The following is a 22,372-nucleotide window of genomic DNA, read 5'->3' as shown; positions in this document are numbered from 1 at the left end:
AACTGGGAAACACTGGCCTGTGAGCGCTGCAATTGGAGAACAGCCTCTACTAAAGGTGTCATGGGTTTTGAAGACGCTCAAACTCAGGACGCAAGGGAGAAACGCGCTCAGAGGAAAGCACGCTTGGCAAACCCTCACCATGATCAACTACCGCCCGGAAACCTCTGTCCCCACTGTGGAAGGACATGTGGCTCCAGAATTGGCCTCCACAGTCACTTATGGACTCACTGTTAAGACCGTGTTTATGGAAGACAATCTTACTTGGCTACGAGTGATCACCAAAGAACAAAGTAGAACTAAGCTGTTGTGAGATGTATCTGTCTCCCTTGCTCGTGACTTTCAGGAGGTGGCTACATACATCCCTGTTTAGCCAGCATCTTGTCCCAAAAATGTATCGTCTTCAGAACATATCAGTGAGCCAAGAAGAAATGCTTTTAATCAAGCTCCAATGTAATTTTCTGACACGGGGGTCATCTAAGAGATCAACACTCATACAAACACGGCCACACACACACTTCCAGGAATGAATTCCTTGTGGGAACATCTTGGCCCTGGCTGTTCTTAGATGCGCAGGTTTCCCACGGTTCTCCGACATCCAGAGATCAAGCCAAGAGATTGCACAAGCGGCTCCCTCCTCTCTTATCCACGGCCTCCCGTCAGTCACGTCAGTCAGGGGTCCTACTAAGATGCTCTCGCACATTGGGCCCATATTAAGTGCAAAATATAAATCTGTTTCATAAATAATAATTAGAAATTTTTTTTGCTGGAAAAGGTCCTGTTTGTTCACAACGATGCTGGTGGCTCAGGTAGGGATCCTGTCCCCTGTGGCGAGAGCCCCAAGCAGCATCCATTCATTTTAGGCACAGCTGTTGGTCTGGTGGCAGACAAGTGGCATGTCCTTAAACATCAGCCAGTCGGAGGAGGGTGCCGGAGGTCGTGGGCACGCTAGAGGAAGCAAGAATGAGGTGGTCAGGTTAAAAGCAGGACAGAATAAGAAGAGCATAAGAAGAGCACCAGCTGGATCGCGCCAGGGCCCATCTAGTCTAGCATCCCGTTCTAGTGGGGTACAAAGGTAAAGGGACCCCTGACCATTAGATCCAGTCGTGGCTGACTCTGGGGTTGCAGTGCTCATCTCACTTTATTGGCCGAGGGAGCCGGCGTACAGCTTCCAGGTCATGTGGCCAGCATAACTAAGCCGCTTCTGGTGAACCAGAGCAGCGCACGGAAATGCCGTTTACCTTCCCGCCAGAGCGGTACCTATTTATCTACTTGCACTTTGACATGCTTTCGAACTGCTAGGTTGGCAGGAGCAGGGACCGAGCAACGGGAGCTCACGCCGTCACAGGGATTCGAACCGCCGACCTTCTGACCGGCAAGTCCTAGGCTCTGTGGTTTAACCCACAGCACCACCCGTGTTCTAGTGGGGTAGGAGAGATGAAAATAACGCCCATGTATTTCACATCTGGCAACCAATGTGCCCCTTTGGTTTCAGATAGTACATGGGTATACAAGTCTACCTTCAGATGTCTCCTAAAAGTCTGGTAGTTGTTTTTCTCTTTGACACCTGGTGGGAGGGCATTCCACAGGGCGGGTGCCACTACCGAGAAGGCCCTCTGCCTGATTCCCTGTAACCAGGTAAGGACGCAGCTGCAGAAGAGCAAATCTGCTCCCAAGTGAAAGCAGCTCGCAAGCATTCCTTTGCAAGCAGGACTTGCTGTCCCTGCTGATGACAGAGACCCCCTCTGATGACATCAGGTGATTGGCAGGTGGGCCCCTGGGGGTAAGAGAGGTTGGGATCCAAGTCACCAGCCCAGAAAAGGACCCCACTCCTCAGTATGCAGGATTACAGCCTTGGTTGGCTGCCCAAGGGCAGGATCAAGCTCCACGGCAACAGGCTGAGCTCCAAGGCAACATTTGGTTTTTCACAGGTGGGAGCGAAAGCAGAAGTCTAGTACCAGTCCACCAGCTGGGCTCCAATAAGGTCGTGGATGTGGTAAGGAAGGCCCAGCTTCACGGCGCTTGGAGCTCGGCGGTTCTGCAAGTCAGACAGCAAAACCTCCTTGTATTTGGCCTTCTGGATCATGCTCAGCACAGCTTTCCTCCCTGGGAAGACCGAGAGACACACACAACACAGATCAGCAGGTTGCTGCCGTCAGATGTGTCCCAGCTTTTGCCTGGAGCAGGGAAACGAACTAACCTTTGATGAAGCATTTGACAAAACGACCTGCTCCAGGCACTGCCAGCCACCAGCTCCCTGCGTCGCGGACAGTCAGGACTCCGGCATTCACCAGCTGCCTGAACATGAAACACAGGAATGGGAGAGAAATGTAATCCCCCCCATTACGACTTGCCCCTTTTGCACCAAGATGCAGCCGCTTCTGGGACTGTGGAAAGCCGGAGATAACGGGAGTCTAAGGAAAGCGTTGCTCAGTGATGCTATCAGGACAGGACTTCAGGGAAAAGGTCCTGTTCAGTAGAACGAGGAGGAGTGTCCCCAAACGCAGCAGAGCTGGCTTACTGCATTTTGAAGTAACGTACTTCCCATTATGGAGAGGCCAGGAGATGTAAGACAACTAAGTCCAGAGTTCAAAATGACCAAACCGCACCACTAAGTGTGTCTGAGGATCCCAGTATGAGCCACTGTTTCTTCTTCTGAGGTGCCTGGATCTCAGCTCTGGGCAAGACACTACCCGTTACTCAACAATCTCCATGCAAGTTAACCATCAGGTATGATGGTCGAAGCCCTTTATTATTTTTGTAAACAGCTTTGAGGGCTTTTGTTTTCGTTTGTACAATTGTAGTCATAGAATTGTACACTTGGAAGGGACCCTGAAGGTCGTCTCGTCTAACCCCCTGCATTACGGGAATCTTTCTGCCCAGTGTGTAACTCGAACCCACAACCCTGAGATTAAGAGTCTCATGCTCATATAAACAGTAAAAGGTAAAGTGACCCCTGACCATTAGGTCCAGTCGTGGCCGACACTGGGGTTGTGGCGCTTATCTTGCTTTATTGGCCGAGGGAGCCGGCGTACGGCTTCCGGGTCATGTGGCCAGCATGACTAAGCCGCTTCTGGCGAACCAGACCAGTGCACGGAAATGCCGTTTACCTTCCCGCTGGAGCGGTACCTATTTATCTACTTGAACTTTGACGTGCTTTCGAACTGCTAGGTTGGCAGGAGCTTATAAACAGTACATTACTATATTCTTAAAGAGTGCCTGCTGTGGCATGTGCAGTCATGTCACAGAATACTTCCCCTTGCTCCCAGGGAACTGGGTTGTTGAACCCCATACAAAATTATGCAGATTTAAACCAATCAGAACGAATTCAATCGATTTACTAAGATTCATTATAACCGGACACAGCAAAACCTCAAAGAGGAAGCCCGAGCTTCATACCCGGCCCTCAGAACACACCCTACTCTGACTCCACTCTGGGGAAAACTTTACTCACGTGATTTCCGCATCACTGAAGCCAAACTCTCTCACCATCCTTCTTTTGTCGAAACTGATGTCAGGGCAGGAGCTGAGGACAGAATCCAGGAATTTCCTAACAGTCCTGTCAAAGTCCTTCCCAGACGTAAACTCTAGCACCTGTGGGAGAAAGAGCCGTCACAATCTCTCCCCTGCTTCTGCATTGCCCCTCAACTAACCACACACACACACACACACACACACACACACACACAAAAGACACAAGACCTTAGATTTATAGTTGTCTGTGAATGCCACAACGAAAGTGTCTGCATCGAAACCATGCTGGAACATCCGGATCCGGCCCTCATCTTTCAGCTGGCTCTGGAGAAAGACACAGAGGGAGGAGGAGGTTTTATTTATTTTAACCAGAGTTTCAAATGCAAACTCTGAAGGTGGAGAATTGGAGGCAGGAGGAGGAGAGATTTGTCTATCTATAGACACACACCTCATTTTATTGAAATCATGGTAGGGTGTGTGCGTGTGTGCGTGTGAGGAGGAGGTTTATAGGTTTCCCATAGGATCCTTTGGTTCTTCAAACACCCCATATCCTGGGGAACCTCAGGTCTGGGGGAGTGGGGGGCAAATTCAGCCCTCCAGATTCCTCTACCTGGCCTCTGAACTGAGGAAGGAATCACCTACCAAGTGCCTGTCGACGGTCGTTCGGTCTTTGACAAGGCTGTAGATCTGGTGTCTCAGAATCAAGGGTGGCAGAAAATCCTCAAATAATTTGCGGGGGAAGAGAGAGGCCAAGAACTGGAGTGCAGATTCTACTGCCTTGGGGCCTTCTGGGGGAGGAAACATAAGAAGCTGGCATATTTCTGCAGCGCTCTGCCTCATGCCACCCAGAACTGATGGCACTCACCTCTCACTCATCATCCCCCCATAAGTCCACTCACACACACCTCCCCATGCAGAGAGAGAACTCTGACGCCTCACCACACAACACTTCCTCCATTCTTACCCTGTTCGAGAGGCTCCGATCCGAGAACCAGCCGTCGTTTTTTCGCCTGGAATGTATCCGAGATGAGCTGATGCTTCCGCTTCATGGGGCTGGAGGTGAGGGCTAAAGATGGGAGACAGAGTCATTATGCTACCTGCTCCGTAGACCAAGTGTGCAGAACGCTCTGGTCCTCTAGATACTGTGGTACTACAGCTTTCATCAGCCACAGCCCAGGGACGATGGGAGTTGTAGTCCAGCAACATTTAGAGGGCCACAGGTTCCTCACACCTGCCATAGACCCTTGCTAGCCTTCATTCTCCACCCTCACACCCCTTCAATACTGAGGGCCATTTCAGAGACCACTGTCTTTCTCCTTCTCAGCCTTTCAGTCATAATCGTCCTCCCCTTCTTCCAATACCTTTCTGGGTGCTCTGCAATGAGTTACACCCCCCATCTCTAATCCATCCCCAAAGGTCCCTCGGCGTTCATTCTGGTCAATATCTCACAATCCTATTGTCCTCAGAATACCCTTGATGCTGCAGATGGCACACAACCCACAACTTTCACTGCCCTGGCACCTCAGTATAAGGCTGACGGCATTCATACTGGCAGGCCCTGTCTCCTGTATTATTAAGTACTGGCTGGTATGCGGAAATTAAGGAGGCAAAGCTCTCCCCTCATCACTTCCCTGCCATACCCTGAAGAACTTCAGTTGCATGCTCTACTTTAAAAGAGAATGTAATGAAAATGGTCTATCGCTGATATCTAACACCTGACAAACTAGCAAAAATGTATAGAACAAGTAGCAAAATCTGTTGGAAATGTAAAGAAAAGGTTGGGGATTTTTACCACATGTGGTGGACATGTGATAAAATGAAAGTTTTGGGAATTGATCTATAATGAATTGAAAAAGATGTTTAAATATACTTTCCCAAAAAAGCCTGAAGAACTACTACTAGGTTTGATAGGAGAGGATATTAAGAAGATGGACCAAAGACTATATTTGTATGCTACGACAGCTGCCAGAGTTCTGATAGCCCAAAAGTGGAAAACACAGGAGATACCGACTGTAAAGGAGTGGCAGACAAAGTTGGTCAAGTACACGGAATTAGCAAAACTGACCCATAGGATTCGCAGTCAGGAGGAAACAAAGTACCAAAAATAATGGAGTAAATTTATGATCCATATAAGTGAGAACTGTAGAAATTTGAAGACGTTAGCAGGACTGAAATAAATCTTATGTCATGGTTTAGTTTTTAATTAAGGAACTGTGAATTAAGGATTGGAATAAGAAAACCTGCGGAAGGGAAGGAGGGAAGTCAACAGCTCTATGGAGCATAAAGTAAGACAGAAGTAAAAAGACTTGAAATATTTGTTTGTTGGTGTTGGTGTATTTGAAATGAAAATTTAATAAAAAGCATATTTTTAAAAAAGCACTTCAGTTGCTTAATATCTGCATCAAGCAACTTCAAAAGCACAGGAGAGGTAAAACAAGTTGGGTGTGGATCACACCTATGCTGATCAAATAGTCTGCTCATACAACTGGATTGCTGTATGTTTTGTATATGAGTGATTCAAGTTGCTGCTTTTTCTAGCCTGGTTTCATCATCCGGCTTCAATTTTGCCTTTGAATGTTATTGTCGTCTTCTCTGTATGCAGTGTGATAAATGGCTTTATATTAACAGTACCCACCTGTAGCATCAGCTTCCCCCCCCCCCCTTCATCAATACTGTGTGTGTATCTGCCCCATGCAAGCTAATGCCACAACCAAACAATTAATATTTTCTTTTTAAAAACGTTATTATCAAAATTTACAAATATCATTAAAAGAAAATGTATTTCCATGACACATCTGTCTGTTTTGAAAACACGATATTCTGTGATAACCTTGGATAAATTTATTATAACACAACTGCTTTCTTGGGAGCAGAGTCCACTTTATTAGTAGTAGCCGTATCACAGGGCAGTTCACTAAATAAAAGCACAAAACGAGAAACCAAAACACATTTAAAAAACAACAACCCGGAAGAAAGGGGTCAGGTTTACTGCATGTACGGTGTCAAAGGAAAATATTATGAAAATGATGTATAGATGGTACTTAACCCCTGTAAAATTAGCAAAGATTTACCACAACAGTGATAATGTTGGAAATGTAAAGAAAAGGAGGGTACCTTTTATCATATGTGGTGGACCTCCCCCAAGGTGAAAGACTTCATTTATAATGAACTGAAAAAAATGTTGAAATATACATTTATTAAGAAACCAGAGGCCTTTCTTCTTGGAATAACAGGTTTGTAATTGCCCAAGAAAGATGTTAACTTGTTTTTGTATGCCACAACTGCAGCAAGAATTTTGTTAGCTAAGAATTGGAAAACACAAGAAATCCCAACAGTGGAGGAATGGCAGATGAAGATGATAGATTTTTCGGAGCTAGCCAACCTGACTGGAAGAGTCCGCCACCAGAAGGAGGAGGAATATCAGGAAGAATGGATGGAATTCAAAGACTATTTAGTTAAATATGTTAAGATAACTTAATTGGAAAAACTTGCAAATATTAGATAGGCTTTAAATATGTAATGTTAGGAATTAATATATCTAAAGCTAAAATAGAAAGAAAGAAAGATGTTAAGTGATTAAGTTAATTTTATGAGAAAATTGGTTTTGGAAAACTGTTAAAATGATACACACTGAAATTCAACTAGGAGGATTCAAGGAAGTCACTTAACAATGTCACTAAGACTGTTTTAAATACGATTGAGATTTATGTTTGTTTAACATTTTTGGAAAATCAATAATTTTTTTGGGGGGGAACAACAACCCAGTAACAACGCCCCCACAAACACATTATTATTATTGTGCAAACCCATTGCTCTTGTGTAAGAGGAAAAGTACTGTAGTATCAAAAGTGAAGATGTAAATAGACTAGCGAATTATGGAAGCAAAATCTTCTGAAACGCCACGAGTTGCATCCAAGACCCGCTTAAGAGGAGACCCATTGAACCAAATAGCCCTAAGTTAGTGATTCTCATTGATTTCCTTGAGTCTCCTTCTCCCTCCCCTCTTTCCCACCCCCTGGACCCCCTCCTCCATTTAAAGCGCCCCCGCCTCACAAAGAGACCCTCGTAGTCTCGCCTGCTAGTCCCCGCTTCCGGCCAGAGCTGCCTCTGACGACGCCGCAGCTGCCGCTTCCTCTCCAAAACAAGCCACTCCAAGTCCCCACCCGAGTCGGCAAAGCTCCTTGCCGGCCGCCTCCGGAAGATGACGTCACTCCCCTCCAACCCCGCCCCTTTGACACGCTCGCCGGCTGCCCGCCATCTTTATTCCGGTCGGGACGAAGCTACCTCTGACCGACGCTGGGCTAAAGCCGCCATCTCCATTGAGAAACAGGGAATGAAGCCGAACTGGCGGCCATTTTGGACATGGGAAAGAAAACTGCTTTATCCGTGGGAGGCAGAAGGCGGGCCGCGGTCGCCACCTGCCGGCCGCGCTTTGCGTGGCACCTCCTGGGGTGTTTGTTTGTGTATGGGTGTGTGGGCAGGAAATGGGAAGGGCGTTGACTTCGCCTCCCGACTGGCGCCCTGTGATGACGCCATCGCCGCGCGGCCTTACGAGCCGAAGGAACGGAACGCAGCGATTGTTTTGAGCAAGATGTCGGGCGCTCGGGTCTTGTTTGGCTGGTGACACAAAGGAGACGCGCGAGCTGCGTCCCCGCCTCTCTCTCCGCCGCAGCGCGAATCGGCGGTGTCCTGCGATGACGTCACAGAAGGTAGGTACGGGAGCCGGGAGGGCTCAAAAATGAAAGGCTGATTTTTTTAATTTTTATGGAGGGGGGGGTGTCTTTCCCTGACTGCAAGAGGAGGAGGAAGAGGTCAAAAAGCATCTTTGGGCATCTCTCCCAGGTGGGTGCTGGTGTGACCAGGACTCCTGGGTCCCTTGCGCAAGAGGAAAGTGCGTGTGCACGAGCGCCTGAATGTGCTGCGCGCCTAGGTTTTGCGGCTGAAGACTGCGGGGAAGAAGGAGGAGGAGAGGTGAGCCGAGGTTCCCCCCGCGGTCCAACATTTGACATTCGGAGGATATGGTGGAAACTTGAATGGGAAAGGAGAAATGGCGGGAAACGAGGGACGGAAGCAGCCTCCGCTTGGGTTGCTGGCTGCACCGCCAAGCCGTCGCGTCTGCTTTGCGTGCAAGGAGGTCCGGGGGTTCAACAAGCCCCTGGCCTCGGGGGTTGGGCTGCTGGAAACACTGGAAAGCCGCTGCTGCAAGTCCCCGCGGAGTCCGTGTTGCAGGCAGTTCCCGACCTGGATGGAGGAGTGGCTGCATGACCACTAGCATCCATTGACAGCCTTGTTGTTGTTGTTGTTTAGTCGTGTCCAGCTCTTCGTGACCCCCTGGACCAGAGCACGCCAGGCACTCCTGTCTTCCACTGCCTCCCGCAGTTTGGTCAGACTCATGCTGGTAGCTTCGAGAACACTGTCCAACCATCTCGTCCTCTGTTGTCCCCTTCTCCTTGTGCCCTCCACCTTTCCCAACATCAGGGTCTTTTCCAGGGAGTCTTCTCTTCTCATGAGGTGGCCAAAGTATTGGAGCCTCAGCTTCAGGATCCGATTGACAACCTTATCTAATAATAATAATAATAATAATAATAATAATAATAATAATAATAATAATACAGTGGTACCTCGGGTTGCGCTGTGGGTTAAACCACAGAGCCTAGGGCTTGCCAATCAGAAGGTCGGCGGTTCAAATCCCTGGGACGGGGTGAGCTCCCGTTGCTCGGTCCCTGCTCCTGCCAACCTAGCAGTTCGAAAGCACGTCAAAGTGCAAGTAGATAAATAGGTACCGCTCCAGCGGGAAGGTAAATGGCGTTTCCATACGCTGCTCTGGGTCGCCAGAAGCAGCTTAGTCCTGCTGGCCACATGCTGGCTGTACGCCGGCTCCCTCAGCCAATAAAGGGAGATGAGCTCCGCAACCCCAGAGTCGGTCACGACTGGACCTAATGGTCAGGGGTCCCTTTACCTTACCTCGGGTTACAAACACTTCAGGTTACAGATGGTTCAGGTTACAGACTCCGCTAACCCAGAAATAGTACCTCGGGTTTAGAACTTTGCTTCAGGATGAGAACAGAAATCGCGTGGCGGCAGTGGCAGGCCCCATTAGCTAAAGTGGTGCTTCAGCTTAAGAAAAGTTTCAGGTTAAGAACGGACCTCTGGAACGAATTAAGTACTTAACCCAAGGTACCACTGTAATAATAATAATAATTATTATTATTATTGGCGGCTCCCAATCGAGTGTTAAAAACAATACAGCCTTAAATATTAAAAACTTCCCTAAACAGGGCTGCCTTCAGATGTCTTTTAAAAATAAGATAGCTGCTTATTTCCTGATTATCTTATCAAACGATACTTCCCTTCTACTGGGAGAAAGCGCCCCTTATAATGCAGCCCAGCATTGCGACTGGCCTGCCAGAAAGGATTGTTGTAAGGGCATCAGAGATGTTCCCACAGGGAAGTGGATAGCTCTGTCGGTAGAGCAGGAGACTCTGTCTCAGGGTCATGGGTTTGAGCCCCATGTTGGGCAAAAGATTCCTGCATTGCAGGGGGTCAGGCTAGATGACCCTGGGGGATCCCTTCCAACTCTGTGATTCTATGATACAACGAGGCTGAGTTCGCTCCCTGTTGTTGGAACTCAGAGTCTGTTTTTATTTCTTTGAATCTTGTTTCCCCCCCGGTTTCCAGTGGACATGTACGTAAAATAGTGTTAGCTTTTATTTTTGTAAGCTGCATGGGTAAGCTTTGCCTTGAAAGGCATAATGTAAAAATTTGAAAATAAAAAATAAAAATGTGAAGCATTTAATAAAAAGCTTTGTAGGAGAATACCTGTGTGTGTGTGTGTGTGTGTGTGTGTGCATGCGCGCATATTTGATAGCTCATAAGACTCTTTAATCTCAGAGTTTGAGTCCCATGTTGGGTGAAAGATTCCAACACTGCAGTAGGTTGGACCTGAGCACTGGTCCGTCAAGCTAAGGATGATGGGAGTTGCAGGCACAAGTTTGGGAAAGTCTGAACTACCGTATTTTCCACTCTATAAGACGCACCAGACCATAGTTTTTGGAGGAGGAAAACAAGAAAAAAAAATTCTGAATCCCAGAAGCCAGAACAGCAAGAGGGATCGCTGCGCAGCGAAAGCAGCAATCCCTCTTGCTGTTCTGGCTTCTGGGATACCTACGCAGCCTGCATTCGCACCATAACACACACACATATTTCCCTTTACAGTCATACCTCGGGTTGAATGTGCTTCGGGTTGAGCGCGTTCGAGTTGCATTCTGCGGCAACCCAGAAGTAACGGAGCACGTTACTTCCGGGTTTCGCCGCTCGCGCATGCACAGACGCTCAAAAATGACATCATGCGCAGAAGCGGCAAAACGCAATGTACAGATGCACCGTCGCTTCTTACGTTGCATTCAGGATGCGAACGGTGCTCCGGAACGGATCCCGTTCACATCCCGAGGTACCACTGTACTTTTTAGGAGGGAAAAAGTGTGTCTTATAGAGCGAAAAATACGGTAGATGATCCTCGTGGTCCCTTTCAACTTTGCAACTCCGTGAATTTAATAGCAAAAGCCCCACAGTTTAAAAGTCCCCTTCTTCTCTGACAATTTAAGACGTGCCTTGAGAGCAGAGAGGGGATTCCCAAACACAGTTTGTGGGTGTGACTTATAAGAGAGCCAGTGTGGTGTAGTGGTTAAGAGCGGTAGTCTCGTAATCTGGTGAACCGGGTTCGCTTCCCCGCTCCTCCACATGCAGCTGCTGGGTGACTTTGGGCCAGTCACACTTCTCTGAAGTCTCTCAGCCCCACTCACCTAACAGAGTGTTTGTTGTGGGGGATGAAGGGAAAGGAGAATGTTGGCCGCTTTGAGACTCCTTCGGGTAGTGATAAAGCGGAATATCAAATTCAAACTCCTCTTCTTCTTCTTCTTCTTCTTCTTCGTTGTGCTGAAGGATGTGATTTCTGAGCGCATGTTCTTGTTGAGAGGGGTAAGCAGAGCATTAAAGAAAGGTGCAGAAAAGGAAATTGCGTGCGTGCCTCCTGTGCCCCGTTTTCGTCACGCGGTTATCTGACCACGCAAGGGCGTCTTTTTCGGAGCGTTTTACCATCGCTTTCCCTTGTCGATTGCAGTCCCTGATGAAGACCGCTCTCGACGCTACCAGGACTCACGACCGGGAGGATGATGCCCCCAGAGACTGCAGCGCCAAGCGCCAGAGGAGCGACGCCAAGGCTCCCCTCACGTTGCCCGTCACGCCGTCTCGCTACGATGCCCCTTTCCCCTTTTACCGGCGGCCGGCTCAGCTGGGACACTTTTCCCTGGACGCCCAGCGCTGTTACCACGGGGACGCTCGCCGCCTGCGCTACTATGCCCCGCCCCCTGTCGAGGGCCCCTCCCCCGGCTTCGACCTGCGCGACGGCTACCGCGACCGCTATGTGAAGCAGGATGAGACCGTCCGCGAGGGGCTGGAGCACTTGCTGAGGTGGATCACCCAAAACCGGAAGCAGCTGCAGACTGAGGACAAAGGGTGAGGAAGGGCACGATTCTCGGTCCGTCTCTCCTTCCTTCCTCTCCCCGCATAAGAGAAAGGAAGGCTTAATGGAGGATCAGGTTATCGGAGACTAGTATATATATATATGGACTATGTTTCGCCTCCGCCATTCCGGCAGTGGTCTGCTTACATTGTTAGGAAGCTGCTTCTTATTTTATTTATTAAATTTGCCCTTCGTCGAAATAAGCAGCTATCTTATCTTTAAAAGACAGCCCTGTTTAGGGAAGTTTTTAATATTTAATGCTGTATTGTTTTTAACACTTGATTGGGAGCCGCCCAGAGTGGCTGGGGAAACTCAGCCAGATGGGCGGGGTATAAATAATAAATTATTACTATTATTATTATTATTATTATTATTATTATTATTATTATTATTTATTATCCATAGATCTCAGGGCGGTTCACAACATAAAAATGCAAGATAAAAGCACAAATAATAAAAACAGAATTTATTTATTTTTTTCAAACAAAAAAGAAAAACCAAACACAAGTCAGACCATTGCCTTGCCTTGACTGGAAATGGCTCCCCAGGATCTAGGGCCAATCCACTTGGTCCTTTTAAATTGGGAGGTTGACGCTCGGACTGGGGACCATGCACCTGTAATGCGAGCGCTGCTTTGTTGAGCAATGATCTTTCCCTCTGTGTTTTGCCTGGCATCTAAAGGTGTGCAAGGAAGGCACCAGGTGAGCCTCGCTGGGGAGAGCACTCTGCAAATGGGGAGCCGCTGCAGAAAAGGCCCATTCCTGTGTCGCCACTATCCATACTAATAAAATGATGATGATGATGATGTCACCCATCTGACTGGGTGTGTCCCAACAAAAAAATAGTAAAAACACAATTAAAAAGGTAAAGGACCCCTGGACGGTTAAGTCCAGTCAAAGGCGACTATGGGGTTGCGGCGCTCATCTCCCTTTCAGGCTGAGGGAGCTGGTGTTTGTCCACAGACAGCTTTCCGAGTCATGTGGCCAGCATGACTAAACCGCTTCTGGCACAATGGGACACCGTGACGGAAACCAGAGCGCATGGAAATGCCATTAATCTCCCCGCCACAGTGATACCTATTTATCTACTTGTACTGGCGTGCTTTTTTAAAAAAACAAAACAAAATGAAACATTTTTATTAAGTTTTCCATTTTAACAATCCAATCAAATCACATTCAATCTTCCAAATTATTACACATATCAAATAATCCAAATATTCGGGGGAGCTCTGATCATCTCATATTTCTACTGCTTTTCATAGTCTGTACTGGCGTGCTTTTGAACTGCTAGGTCGGCAGAAGCTGGGATAGAGCAACGGGAGCTCACTCCGTCGCAGGGATTCGAACCTTCGATCGGCAAGCCCCAAGAGGCTCAGTGCTTTAGACCACAGCGCCACCCGCGTCCCTATGTCACCCATCTGACTGGGTTGTCCCAGTGGCTCCCAACAAAAAAGTTAGTAAAAGCACAATATGACAGCACACGCTGAAATCTTCTTTGAACAGGGCAGCCTTCAGGTGTCTTCTTAAAACCATATGCAGAGAGGTGTCTGCAGGTTCCTATGTGCCCATTAGGGCTTCCTTGGTGATCCCTGCTTTCACCAGAGTTTGACTTTGTCGGCCTTAGAATACAGAGGAACGGCCCCTGCAGCTCGTGCTTTGCTCTTTTTAACGGTTTTGTCTCTCCCCGCTTTGCAGGCGGCCGCTGAATGCCGACTTTGTGACGTGGCGGGGGCATCTCACCAAAGTGCTGACCACGCCCTACGAAAATCAGGACGGTTGGCTGCTGGCGGTGAGCCTCTTCCGCGGGACTCTGTACATCAGCGAAGTCGAGACGGAGGCCGCCCGGAGGCAGCGGGAGCAGCGCACGGACCTGCTGAAGGAGCTCATGTACATGGGCTACAAGTTTGAGCAGTACATGTGCTCTGGTAAGGATGCCAGAGGCCGCTAAACCATAGCTGTCAACCGTCCCTTATTTGGCGGGAAAGTCCCTTATCCCAGCGCCGTGTCCCGCTGCTGTCCCTTATTGATGATGTCCCTTAAATTTCCCGGGTTTCAAAGGAAGCAGCTCCTCTCCCTCCCTCCCTGCCGGCCAGGGAGGAGGGAGGCTCCAACTGTGTTGCTTGGCTGCGTTGCTCACCCAATAAGGAGTCTAAGAACGACTGGGGGGTGGAGCTTGCATGCCTTGTGCTGGTCAAATCGGCTGCGTTGCCTGGGGACTCGCCTTTGCTCAGCGCTTCCCAGCGGAGAGGTGACGGTGGTTTTCCTTGCTGCATCCCCTTTGCCAGGTTGCTGCGCTGTGGGAACCACCGCTTGAGGCTTCGTTTGGCTGCTGGGCTGGCTGGGCTTTCTGCCTTTGGCTCGGGAGCTGGTTGACTAAAATCCTTTATTTTGGCTACTGGTCCCTTATTTTCGAGGCTGCTGGTCCCTTATTTTCAAATCTGTAAGTTGACAGCAATGCCTGGTCTGAGCATACGGCTCGGTTCTGGGCAGCGGTATTGAGAGCCAATGTGGTGTAGTGGTTAGCGTGTTGGACTAGGACCTGAGAGACCAGGGTTCAAGCCCCCACTGGGCCACAAAGCTCGCTACGTGACCCTGGGGCAAGTCACTCTCTCTTGGCCTACCATACAGGGATGTTGGGAGGATGAAATGGAGATAACCACGTACGCCGTCTTGAGCCCCGTGGAGGAAAGGTGGGATAGAAATGTAATAAATGAATCAAAATCGGAGCCGCGGTTCTTAAACATTTTTCCTCTGGGCCACACTTTCAGAATAAAAATTTGCTCGTGCCTTGGCAAATTTTTAAGCGATTAAGAAATACATTGGAAAACACAGCTAGGATTGTCCCTGGCCTCACTTTATGCTCTCATTTTGAAGCAATATCCATATTTTGCAAATAAAAACGATTATTTCTATACTGTACTACATTGAAATGTTTGATGGTCCTTGAATTTCCCCACCATGCTTACCATCGTCTGCTGCCATGCCCTTTGAGAACCACTGTTTTAGAGTAAAGTTGAATAATAATAATAATAATAATAATAATAATAATATTTTTTTATTTATACCCCACCCTTCCTGGTTCAAAAACTGGGCTCAGGGTGGCTAGCAACAAATTTTAAACACTTAATTGTAAAAGCAGCATAAAATACAGTATAAAAACATGAATAACAATAAAATTCAAAAATCAATTTAGGGGAAATAAGCGTCAGATAATAAGTTGTAGTTGGGGCATAAGACGGGTAGAAAAAGGCTGCATGGGGTGCAAAAGTGGGTGTGCCTTTCTCATCATAATAAGATATTCAGGTTCATCCTCTTTAAGCCTAAGGGTGAGAGACTCAGGATAAACACAGGAAGGGAGTTCTTTAGTGCATAGTTGAACTATGGAACTCACTGTTGTAAGATGCAGTGATGGCTGCCAACTTGGATGGCTTTAAAAGATCAGACAGATCCACTTTGTGCCTCTTTTGCCTCTGGAGAACACTCACTCTCAAGCGCGGTCCTCAAAAGGGTTACGCGGCCCTGATTAAATCCAAGAACCAATTAATGAGCTTAAAATATACTTCTAACCTGTTGAGGCGTCGGAAGTTGTGTGCTGTGTCTTTCGCTAGGGAGTTTTTTTCCCTTTCTCGAATGCGAAGATGGGACTAAATGTCTCCTTGTGAGATCCAGTGTGGTGTAGTGGTTAAGAGCGATAGACTCGCAATCTGGTGAACTGGGTTCGATTCCCGCTCCTCCACATGCAGCTGCTGGGTGACCTTGGGCCAGTCACACTTCTCTGAAGTCTCTCAGCCCCACTCACCTCACAGAGTGTTTGTTGTGGGGGAGGAAGGGAAAGGAGAATGTGAGCCGCTTTGAGACTCCTTCGGGTAGTGATAAAGCGGGATATCAAATCCAAACTCTTCTTCTTCTTCTGCTCCAGATACTCCGGACGGGACTCCGGATCCGACGGGGGTGGTGAACACAAACGAGGCTTTCTGCATCGTGATCCGGACCCGCCTGGGAACCCACTCGCTGCTGTTCTCGGGAGAGGTGGACTGCACAGACCCCCGGAGCCCCTGGCCCGACCCTCCAAGCTGCTACGTGGAGCTGAAGACCAGCAAAGTCATGCACAGCCCGGCTCAGAGGAAGAGTTTTTACAGGTGAGGTGGGCAGGGAGATGAAAAGCAGGGAAACTATGGAGTCTTCTCCCTTTCCACAAAAAAAAAAAAACCAGGTACTGCAAAGACGTTCCAGAACTACAACTCCCATCATCATAAATTTTTATTTATACCCCACCCTCCCCAGCCAAGACCGGACTCAGGGCAGCTAACAACCAATAATAAAAACAAGTTGATTAAAATACAATTTAAAAAAGATTACAACATTAAAACATTAGGATGCAGCCTCTTCACAGGAGGAGAAAGGAAAAAGAAAGAGGGGGAGGGAATCAAACTGATTCTAAGCCAAAGGCCAGGTGGAACAACTCTGTCTTACAGGCCCTGCGGAAAGAAATCAGATCCTGCAGGGCCCTGGTCTCATGAGACAGAGCGTTCCACCAGGCCGGAGCCAGTGTTGAGAAGGCCCTGGCTCTGGTTGAGGCTAATCTGACTTCCTTAGGGCCCGGGACCTCTAGGGTGTTGCTATATATGGACCTTAAGGTCCTCCGTGGGGCATACCAGGAGAGGCGGTCCCGTAGGTACAATGGTCCTAGGCCGTGAAGGGCTTTAAAGGTCAAAACCAGCACCTTAAATCTGACCCTGTACTCTATCGGGAGCCAATACAGTTGGAAAAGCACTGGGTGAATATGCTCCCATGGCAGAGACCCCATGAGGAGCCTCGCTGCAGCATTCTGCACCCGCTGGAGTTTCTGGGACAGCTTCAAGGGCAGCCCCGCGTAGAGCGAAATACAGTAGTCATGACTATTGTCCATGCTGCCTAGGTTCTGATGGAAGTTGGAGTTCAGTATCGCCTGGAACTTCAGGGATTCTCCACCTTTGCCTTAAACAGGCTTCTGCCTTCAACCAGCCTAGCCATAATGCCACCCAGGCCATTTTTCCGGAATGCAAATCTCAGCTTCTCTTTCTAAGACTCAGAATAAGGTGCGGGAGTGTCCCGGCCTGTCTCTACAGCAAAGTGCAGGGGATCTTACTAGGATTTTTAAAAAATGTGTGCTTGCTGGTAGCTCTCTCACCCTTAGTAACTTCCCACCCTGGAAGATGTCTTCCAAGTTTTAACCACTTTCTCAGTCAGGGGACTGGACCTCTTACTCTCTTGCTGATTTGTTGTTAGCAGAGGGCCGGTCTTGCAGCCTTCATGGAGGCAGCTGCCTGACTGTGCTGGGGAAAAGGAGGTAGGTCTGGGTGGTATCTCGGAGTGGCCGCTAAGACCATGTAACACATTCAGGGGGTTTGGGCTAAATGTGCATCAATATGCGGATGATACCCAGCTCCACCTCTCTTTCAAATCAGAACCAAGGAAGGCGGTGAAGGTCCTGTGTGAGTGTCTGGAGGCAGTTGGATGGCAGCTAACAGATTGAGGGTGAATCCTGACAAGACAGAAGTACTGTTCTTGGGGGGCAGGAGGCAGGCAGATGTGGAAGACTCCCTGGTCCTGAATGGGGTAACTGTGCCCCTGAAGGACCAGGTGCGCAGCCTGGGGGTCATTTTGGACTCACAGCTGTCCATGGAGGCACAGGTCAATTCTGTGTCCAGGGCAGCTGTCTACCAGCTCCATCTGGTACGCAGGCTGAGACCCTACCTGCCCGCGGACTGTCTCGCCAGAGTGGTACATGCTCTGGTTATCTCTCGCTTGGACTACTGCAATGCGCTCTATGTGGGGCTACCTTTGAAGGTGACCCGGAAACTACAACTAATACAGAATGCGGCAGCTAGACTGGTAACTGGGAGCAGCCACCGAGACCATATAACACTGGTCTTGAAAGACCTACATTGGCTCCCAGTATGTTTCCGAGCACAATTCAAAGTGTTGGTGCTGACCTTTAAAGCCCTAAACAGCCTCAGTCCTGTATACCTGAAGGAGCGTCTCGACCCCCATTGTTCAGCCCGGACACTGAGGTCCAGCTCTGAGGGCCTTTTGGCGGTTCCCTCCCAGCAAGAATTGAGGTTACAGGGAACCAGGCAGAGGGCCTTCTTGGTAGTGGCACCCACCCTGTAGAATGCCCTCCCACCAGATGTCAAGGAAATAGACAACTATCTGACTTTTAGAAGGCATCTGAAGGCAGCCCTGTTTAGAGAAGTTTGATGTTTTATCGTGTTTTTAATATTCTCTTAGGAGCTGCCCAGAGTGGCTAGGGAAACCCAGCCAGATGGGCAGGGTATAAATAATAAATTATTATTGTCTGGTTTTCAGCATCATGATATATCACCAGGTATATAGCATGATGTCTGTAACAAGGATGGAGCTATGTAGAGGCACTGGCTGGCTTCATGGTTTTCCCGCTTTGTGATTTTTGCACAACACACACCATGATTCACAATATATTGCCAGGTCCAAAATTATGAAGCCGATAGCACAATATGGACTTCAAACCAGTTTGGGACAATATATCACCCAGCCTTAATGGGATGATGGCCTAAATAAGCAAGGGACCAGTGGCCTTTTCGGTGTTAAAGGGACCCTGATCATTAGGTCCAGTTGTGGCCGACTCTGGGGTTGCAGCGCTCATCTCACTCTACTGGCCGAGGGAGCCGGCGTACAGCTTCCGGGTCATGTGGCCAGCATGACTAAGCCGCTTCTGGTGAACCAGAGCAGCACACGGAAACGACATTTACCTTCCCGCCTATTTATCTACTTGAACTTTGACATGCTTTTGAACTGCTAGGTTGGCAGGAGGAGGGACCGAGGAATGGGAACTCACCCCGTCGCAGGGATTTGAACCTCCGACCTTCTGATCAGCAAGTCCTAGGCTCTGTGGTTTAACCCACAGCACCACCCGCGTCCCTTTTCGGTGTTAGTGGACTACAACTCCTGCCATCCCTGGCCATTGGCTATTCTGCATGGGGCTGATGGGAGCTGGAGTCCAGCAACATCTGGCGGGCCTTAAGGGGTTGTATCCTACAAAGAACTTCTGTCTTTGTAACAGGACTCTCTCCCCCCAAAAAGCCTCCCCCCCCCATCCACTTTAAGAGGTTGGGGGAAATCCCCAGAACAGATTTCTTTTGGGGGGGGGGTGGCACATGAGGCAAGGCGAAGGAAGTTGATGAATTTGTTGGACGCAGCCCTTAGTCTCCACCCCAAGACAGGCCTCGAGTCTGTTTCTGAGCGTAGCATCAGTACTTGGGGAGGAAGACGGCCGAGCGCTCGTGAGATCTCAAGGAGGGCAGCCAAAGAGGATGTCGGGCAGAGGGAATGGATGAGCCAGCTTCTCTCTTCTTCCCAGGCACAAGATGATCAAGTGGTGGGCTCAGTCTTTTCTGCCCGGAGTGTCTCGGATCGTGGCCGGGTACCGGGGGCCAGATGGCTCCATCGTGGAACTGGAGACGTTTGAGACGATGAAGATATTCCAGCTCATTAGGGTGAGTCCAGCCCAGTCCAGCCAGGCTGAGTTCTTGGATTCCTCCCTTTCGTCCTAACCTCTCCCGGCTCCAAGGGGGGGCGGGGGGGGCAGGTTGGTGCACTAATTCTTCCTCCAGAGCGGCTCTCTATAAGGGTTCAACAGGTGATTGGTGGTTACAGGGAACCCTGTGAAGCTGTGCTCAGAGTGAAAGTGCATCTTCCACAGAGGTTGCTGTAAGAGCCAGTCAGCCGGCAGACTTCAGGCTTGATAAATTGCTTGTTCACCCGAACTCCCAAGGTACACCGGGACAAAACAGTAGCTTAGGTACGGAAGCACAGGTGGTCAGGTGCGCACTTCAGAACTGAAAACACACACCTGTTCCTCTCGGGCATTGGCTTTTAGCATCAGAACTGTGTTTGAGGAAGGCTGAACTAGATGGACCAATGAGCCAGACTCTGCCTAAGGTAGTTCCAGGTTGTATCACCCCTAAAATAACCTCCCTCTTTCCTCCTGGGCAGGAGGACCCAGGCTGCTGGAAGCCGGCGGTGTGCATGAACTTTTGCGCGGCGTTCCTCGGCTTTGTGAAGAAAGTGGTGACCGAAGACAATCCGAAGTAAGTAGTCATGGTGGCCGAGGCCAGTGAGAGTTTGCAGTCCAAACACCTTTAGGGGGAGCAGGCTGATGACGGCCGGTTAAGTAGAGGAGGAAAACGAAATGGGAAGACTAGAGTGAACGTGGGGCTCCTAGCAAGGGAGAGCAACTTCTTGGCTATTCTGCCTGGCCTTTAATTTGAATTCAGCCTGATCTTTTACAGTGGTACCTCTAGATATGAATGGGATCCGTTCCGGAGCCTCGTTTGCATCTAGAAGCAAACGTCACTAGCGATGGCACGTCTGTGCATGCGCACGTCACCTTTTGCTGCTTCTGCGCATGTGTGTAATGTCATTTTGAGCGTATGTGCATGCGCAAGCGGCGAAACCTGGAAGTAATGTGCTCTGTTACTTCCGGGTTGCCGCGGAGCGCAACTCGAACGAGCTCGACCCGAAGCGCATTCAGTCCAAAGTATGACTGTATTTCCCTTCTCTTCCCTCCCCCTCCCCTTTTATGAAGATTACCCACTCTGGGATCCCACAGCTAATTCTCCCCTGGCCTCCTCGCTGGCCCAAGTAGGACCAATTCAGCCAGCTAGCCCTGGGGATTATCTAATGCTTATTAGATGGATTTCCCCTAAACTGATTTCTGAAATTTGAATTTTATTGTTATTCAAGTTTATACTGTATTATGCTGCTTTGACAATTAAGTGTTTTGAAATTGTTGTTAGCCGCCCTGAGCCCGGTTTCTGAACCGGGAAGGTCGGGGAATAAATAAAAATTTATTATTTATTATTAGTCTCCCTTTCTGAGGAACCTCATGTTGTACGTGCTGCTTTCTCCTTTCTCTAGGTTGGTCCACCTCTTTGCCTGGGAGCCTGGCCACCCTGTCTCCTTCACAGTGCACCGGGACTCCGAGCACACCTTCCTGCCCGACTGGTACGTGGAGGCGCTGAGCAGCGAGAAGCCCTCCACTCCGCACATCCCAGACTGATGGGCTGCAGCTGGAGGGAGAAGCTGGAATTTTTTTGTGTATCTTGAGTGGGCAACGCAGGGCGGGAGGTTAAACACACACACGCAAACACACACACACACACACAGCAGACCCAAGGAGGCTGGCACTTGGTGCTCAGAATGTCAGGGACATGCCTGGGAGGGCCCCCTACCCCCCCCATCATCACAATGAAGGAGGGACAGGGCAATAAACTATTATCGTAAACACAAACGTCTCCTAGCAGTGCTTAGTTGAAGGGATTGCGTCTCTCTCTGGTTTATCGGTAAGGGATTCTTAAAGGACAGCGGGGATAGAGGGAGGTGGTTTGTCAATACAGTGGTATCTTGTTCACATAAGGGAAGAAGCCTTTGCCTGGTTCCACACAACAGTCTTCAGATATTTAAAAAGCAGTCTTGCTTCTTCCCCCTCAGCCTTCTCCAGGTTAAACATGCCCTTCAACCTTTATTCCCTGGGCTTCCCGTCCATAAGATTGTCTTTATTGCCCTCCCATGAACCCAACTTGTCCACATACTCCTTTTTTAAAGTAGTATCTCCAGCAGTGGACCCAATGAGGCTCCAGCCAAGGTCTGAGTAGTGCAGGATAGAGTGAAACACTCGCTTCTGTTAATGCAGCCTCAAATCACATTCACCTTTTTTGAGTGCTGTCCAGCTTGTAGTAACAATAATAATAATATAATAAAAATAATTTATTCCCCAGCCACTCTGGGTGGCTCCCAACAGAATATTAGGTAAAGGTAAAGGGACCCCTGACCATTAGGTCCAGTCGTGACCGACTCTGGGGTTGCGGCGCTCATCTCGCTTTATTGGCCGAGGGAGCCGGCGTACAGCTTCCAGGTCATGTGGCCAGCATGACTAAGCCGCTTCTGGCGAACCAGAGCAGAGCACGGAAACGCCGTTTACCTTCCCACCAGAGCAGTACATATTTATCTACTTGCACTTTGACGTGCGTTCGAACTGCTAGGTGGGCAGGAGCAGGGACTGAGCAACGGGAGCTCACTCCGTCACAGGGATTCGAACCACTGACCTTCTGATTGGCAAGCTGTGGGCTAAACCACAGAGCCACCTGTGTCCCACCAGCAACACCCGCATCCCACCAAACTTCCCTAAACAGGGCTGCCTTCATATGTCTTCTAAAAATCAGATAGTTTTTTATTTCCTTGACATCTGATGGGAGCTTGCAACAGACCTTGCAAGGTAGAGATCCTTTTTTTAAAATAAAAAGTGCTGCCGCCAAGCCAGGTTACCCCCAAGCCCCACATCCTGAAGCTGTATTCTCTCTCT

At 49.0% G+C, this 22,372-nt stretch overlaps 2 protein-coding genes across 5 annotated transcripts; one reads left to right on the top strand and one right to left on the bottom strand.

The window, feature by feature from the left end:
- Window positions 1-410: 410 nt before the first annotated feature.
- On the bottom strand, window positions 411-7,675 carry WHR1 (winged helix repair factor 1). Of its 3 annotated transcripts, XM_083493399.1 has the most exons (9): window positions 7,525-7,669; window positions 6,586-6,640; window positions 4,436-4,537; window positions 4,114-4,259; window positions 3,700-3,795; window positions 3,452-3,591; window positions 2,198-2,295; window positions 1,956-2,103; window positions 411-945 (listed from the first exon to the last, which is right to left on the bottom strand). In XM_083493399.1, exons 2-9 carry the CDS (start codon window positions 6,593-6,595, stop codon window positions 900-902), a joined length of 786 nt encoding a protein of 261 aa, XP_083349525.1. In that variant the 5' UTR covers window positions 6,596-6,640; window positions 7,525-7,669; the 3' UTR covers window positions 411-899. The 3 variants fall into 3 exon arrangements, with proteins under 3 accessions (XP_083349525.1, XP_083349527.1, XP_083349526.1); XM_083493401.1 differs by lacking the exon at window positions 6,586-6,640 and having other exon boundaries at window positions 4,114-4,256; window positions 7,525-7,675; XM_083493400.1 differs by lacking the exon at window positions 6,586-6,640 and having other exon boundaries at window positions 7,525-7,674.
- Window positions 7,676-7,928: 253 nt separating this feature from the next.
- On the top strand, window positions 7,929-21,301 carry DXO (decapping exoribonuclease). 2 transcript variants are annotated; one of them, XM_083492862.1, is made up of 7 exons: window positions 7,929-8,180; window positions 11,591-11,985; window positions 13,687-13,916; window positions 15,911-16,130; window positions 19,370-19,505; window positions 20,005-20,099; window positions 20,929-21,301. In XM_083492862.1, exons 1-7 carry the CDS (start codon window positions 8,166-8,168, stop codon window positions 21,068-21,070), a joined length of 1,233 nt encoding a protein of 410 aa, XP_083348988.1. In that variant the 5' UTR covers window positions 7,929-8,165; the 3' UTR covers window positions 21,071-21,301. The 2 variants fall into 2 exon arrangements, with proteins under 2 accessions (XP_083348988.1, XP_083348987.1); XM_083492861.1 differs by lacking the exon at window positions 7,929-8,180 and adding an exon at window positions 8,192-8,442.
- Window positions 21,302-22,372: the final 1,071 nt, after the last annotated feature.

Source organism: Podarcis liolepis (genome assembly GCF_965112155.1).
Source record: "Podarcis liolepis genome assembly, chromosome: 2".
Lineage (NCBI taxonomy): Eukaryota > Metazoa > Chordata > Lepidosauria > Squamata > Lacertidae > Podarcis > Podarcis liolepis.
The sequence above is the reverse complement of the archived record's forward strand: the minus strand, read 5'-3'. Positions and strand labels throughout refer to the sequence as shown.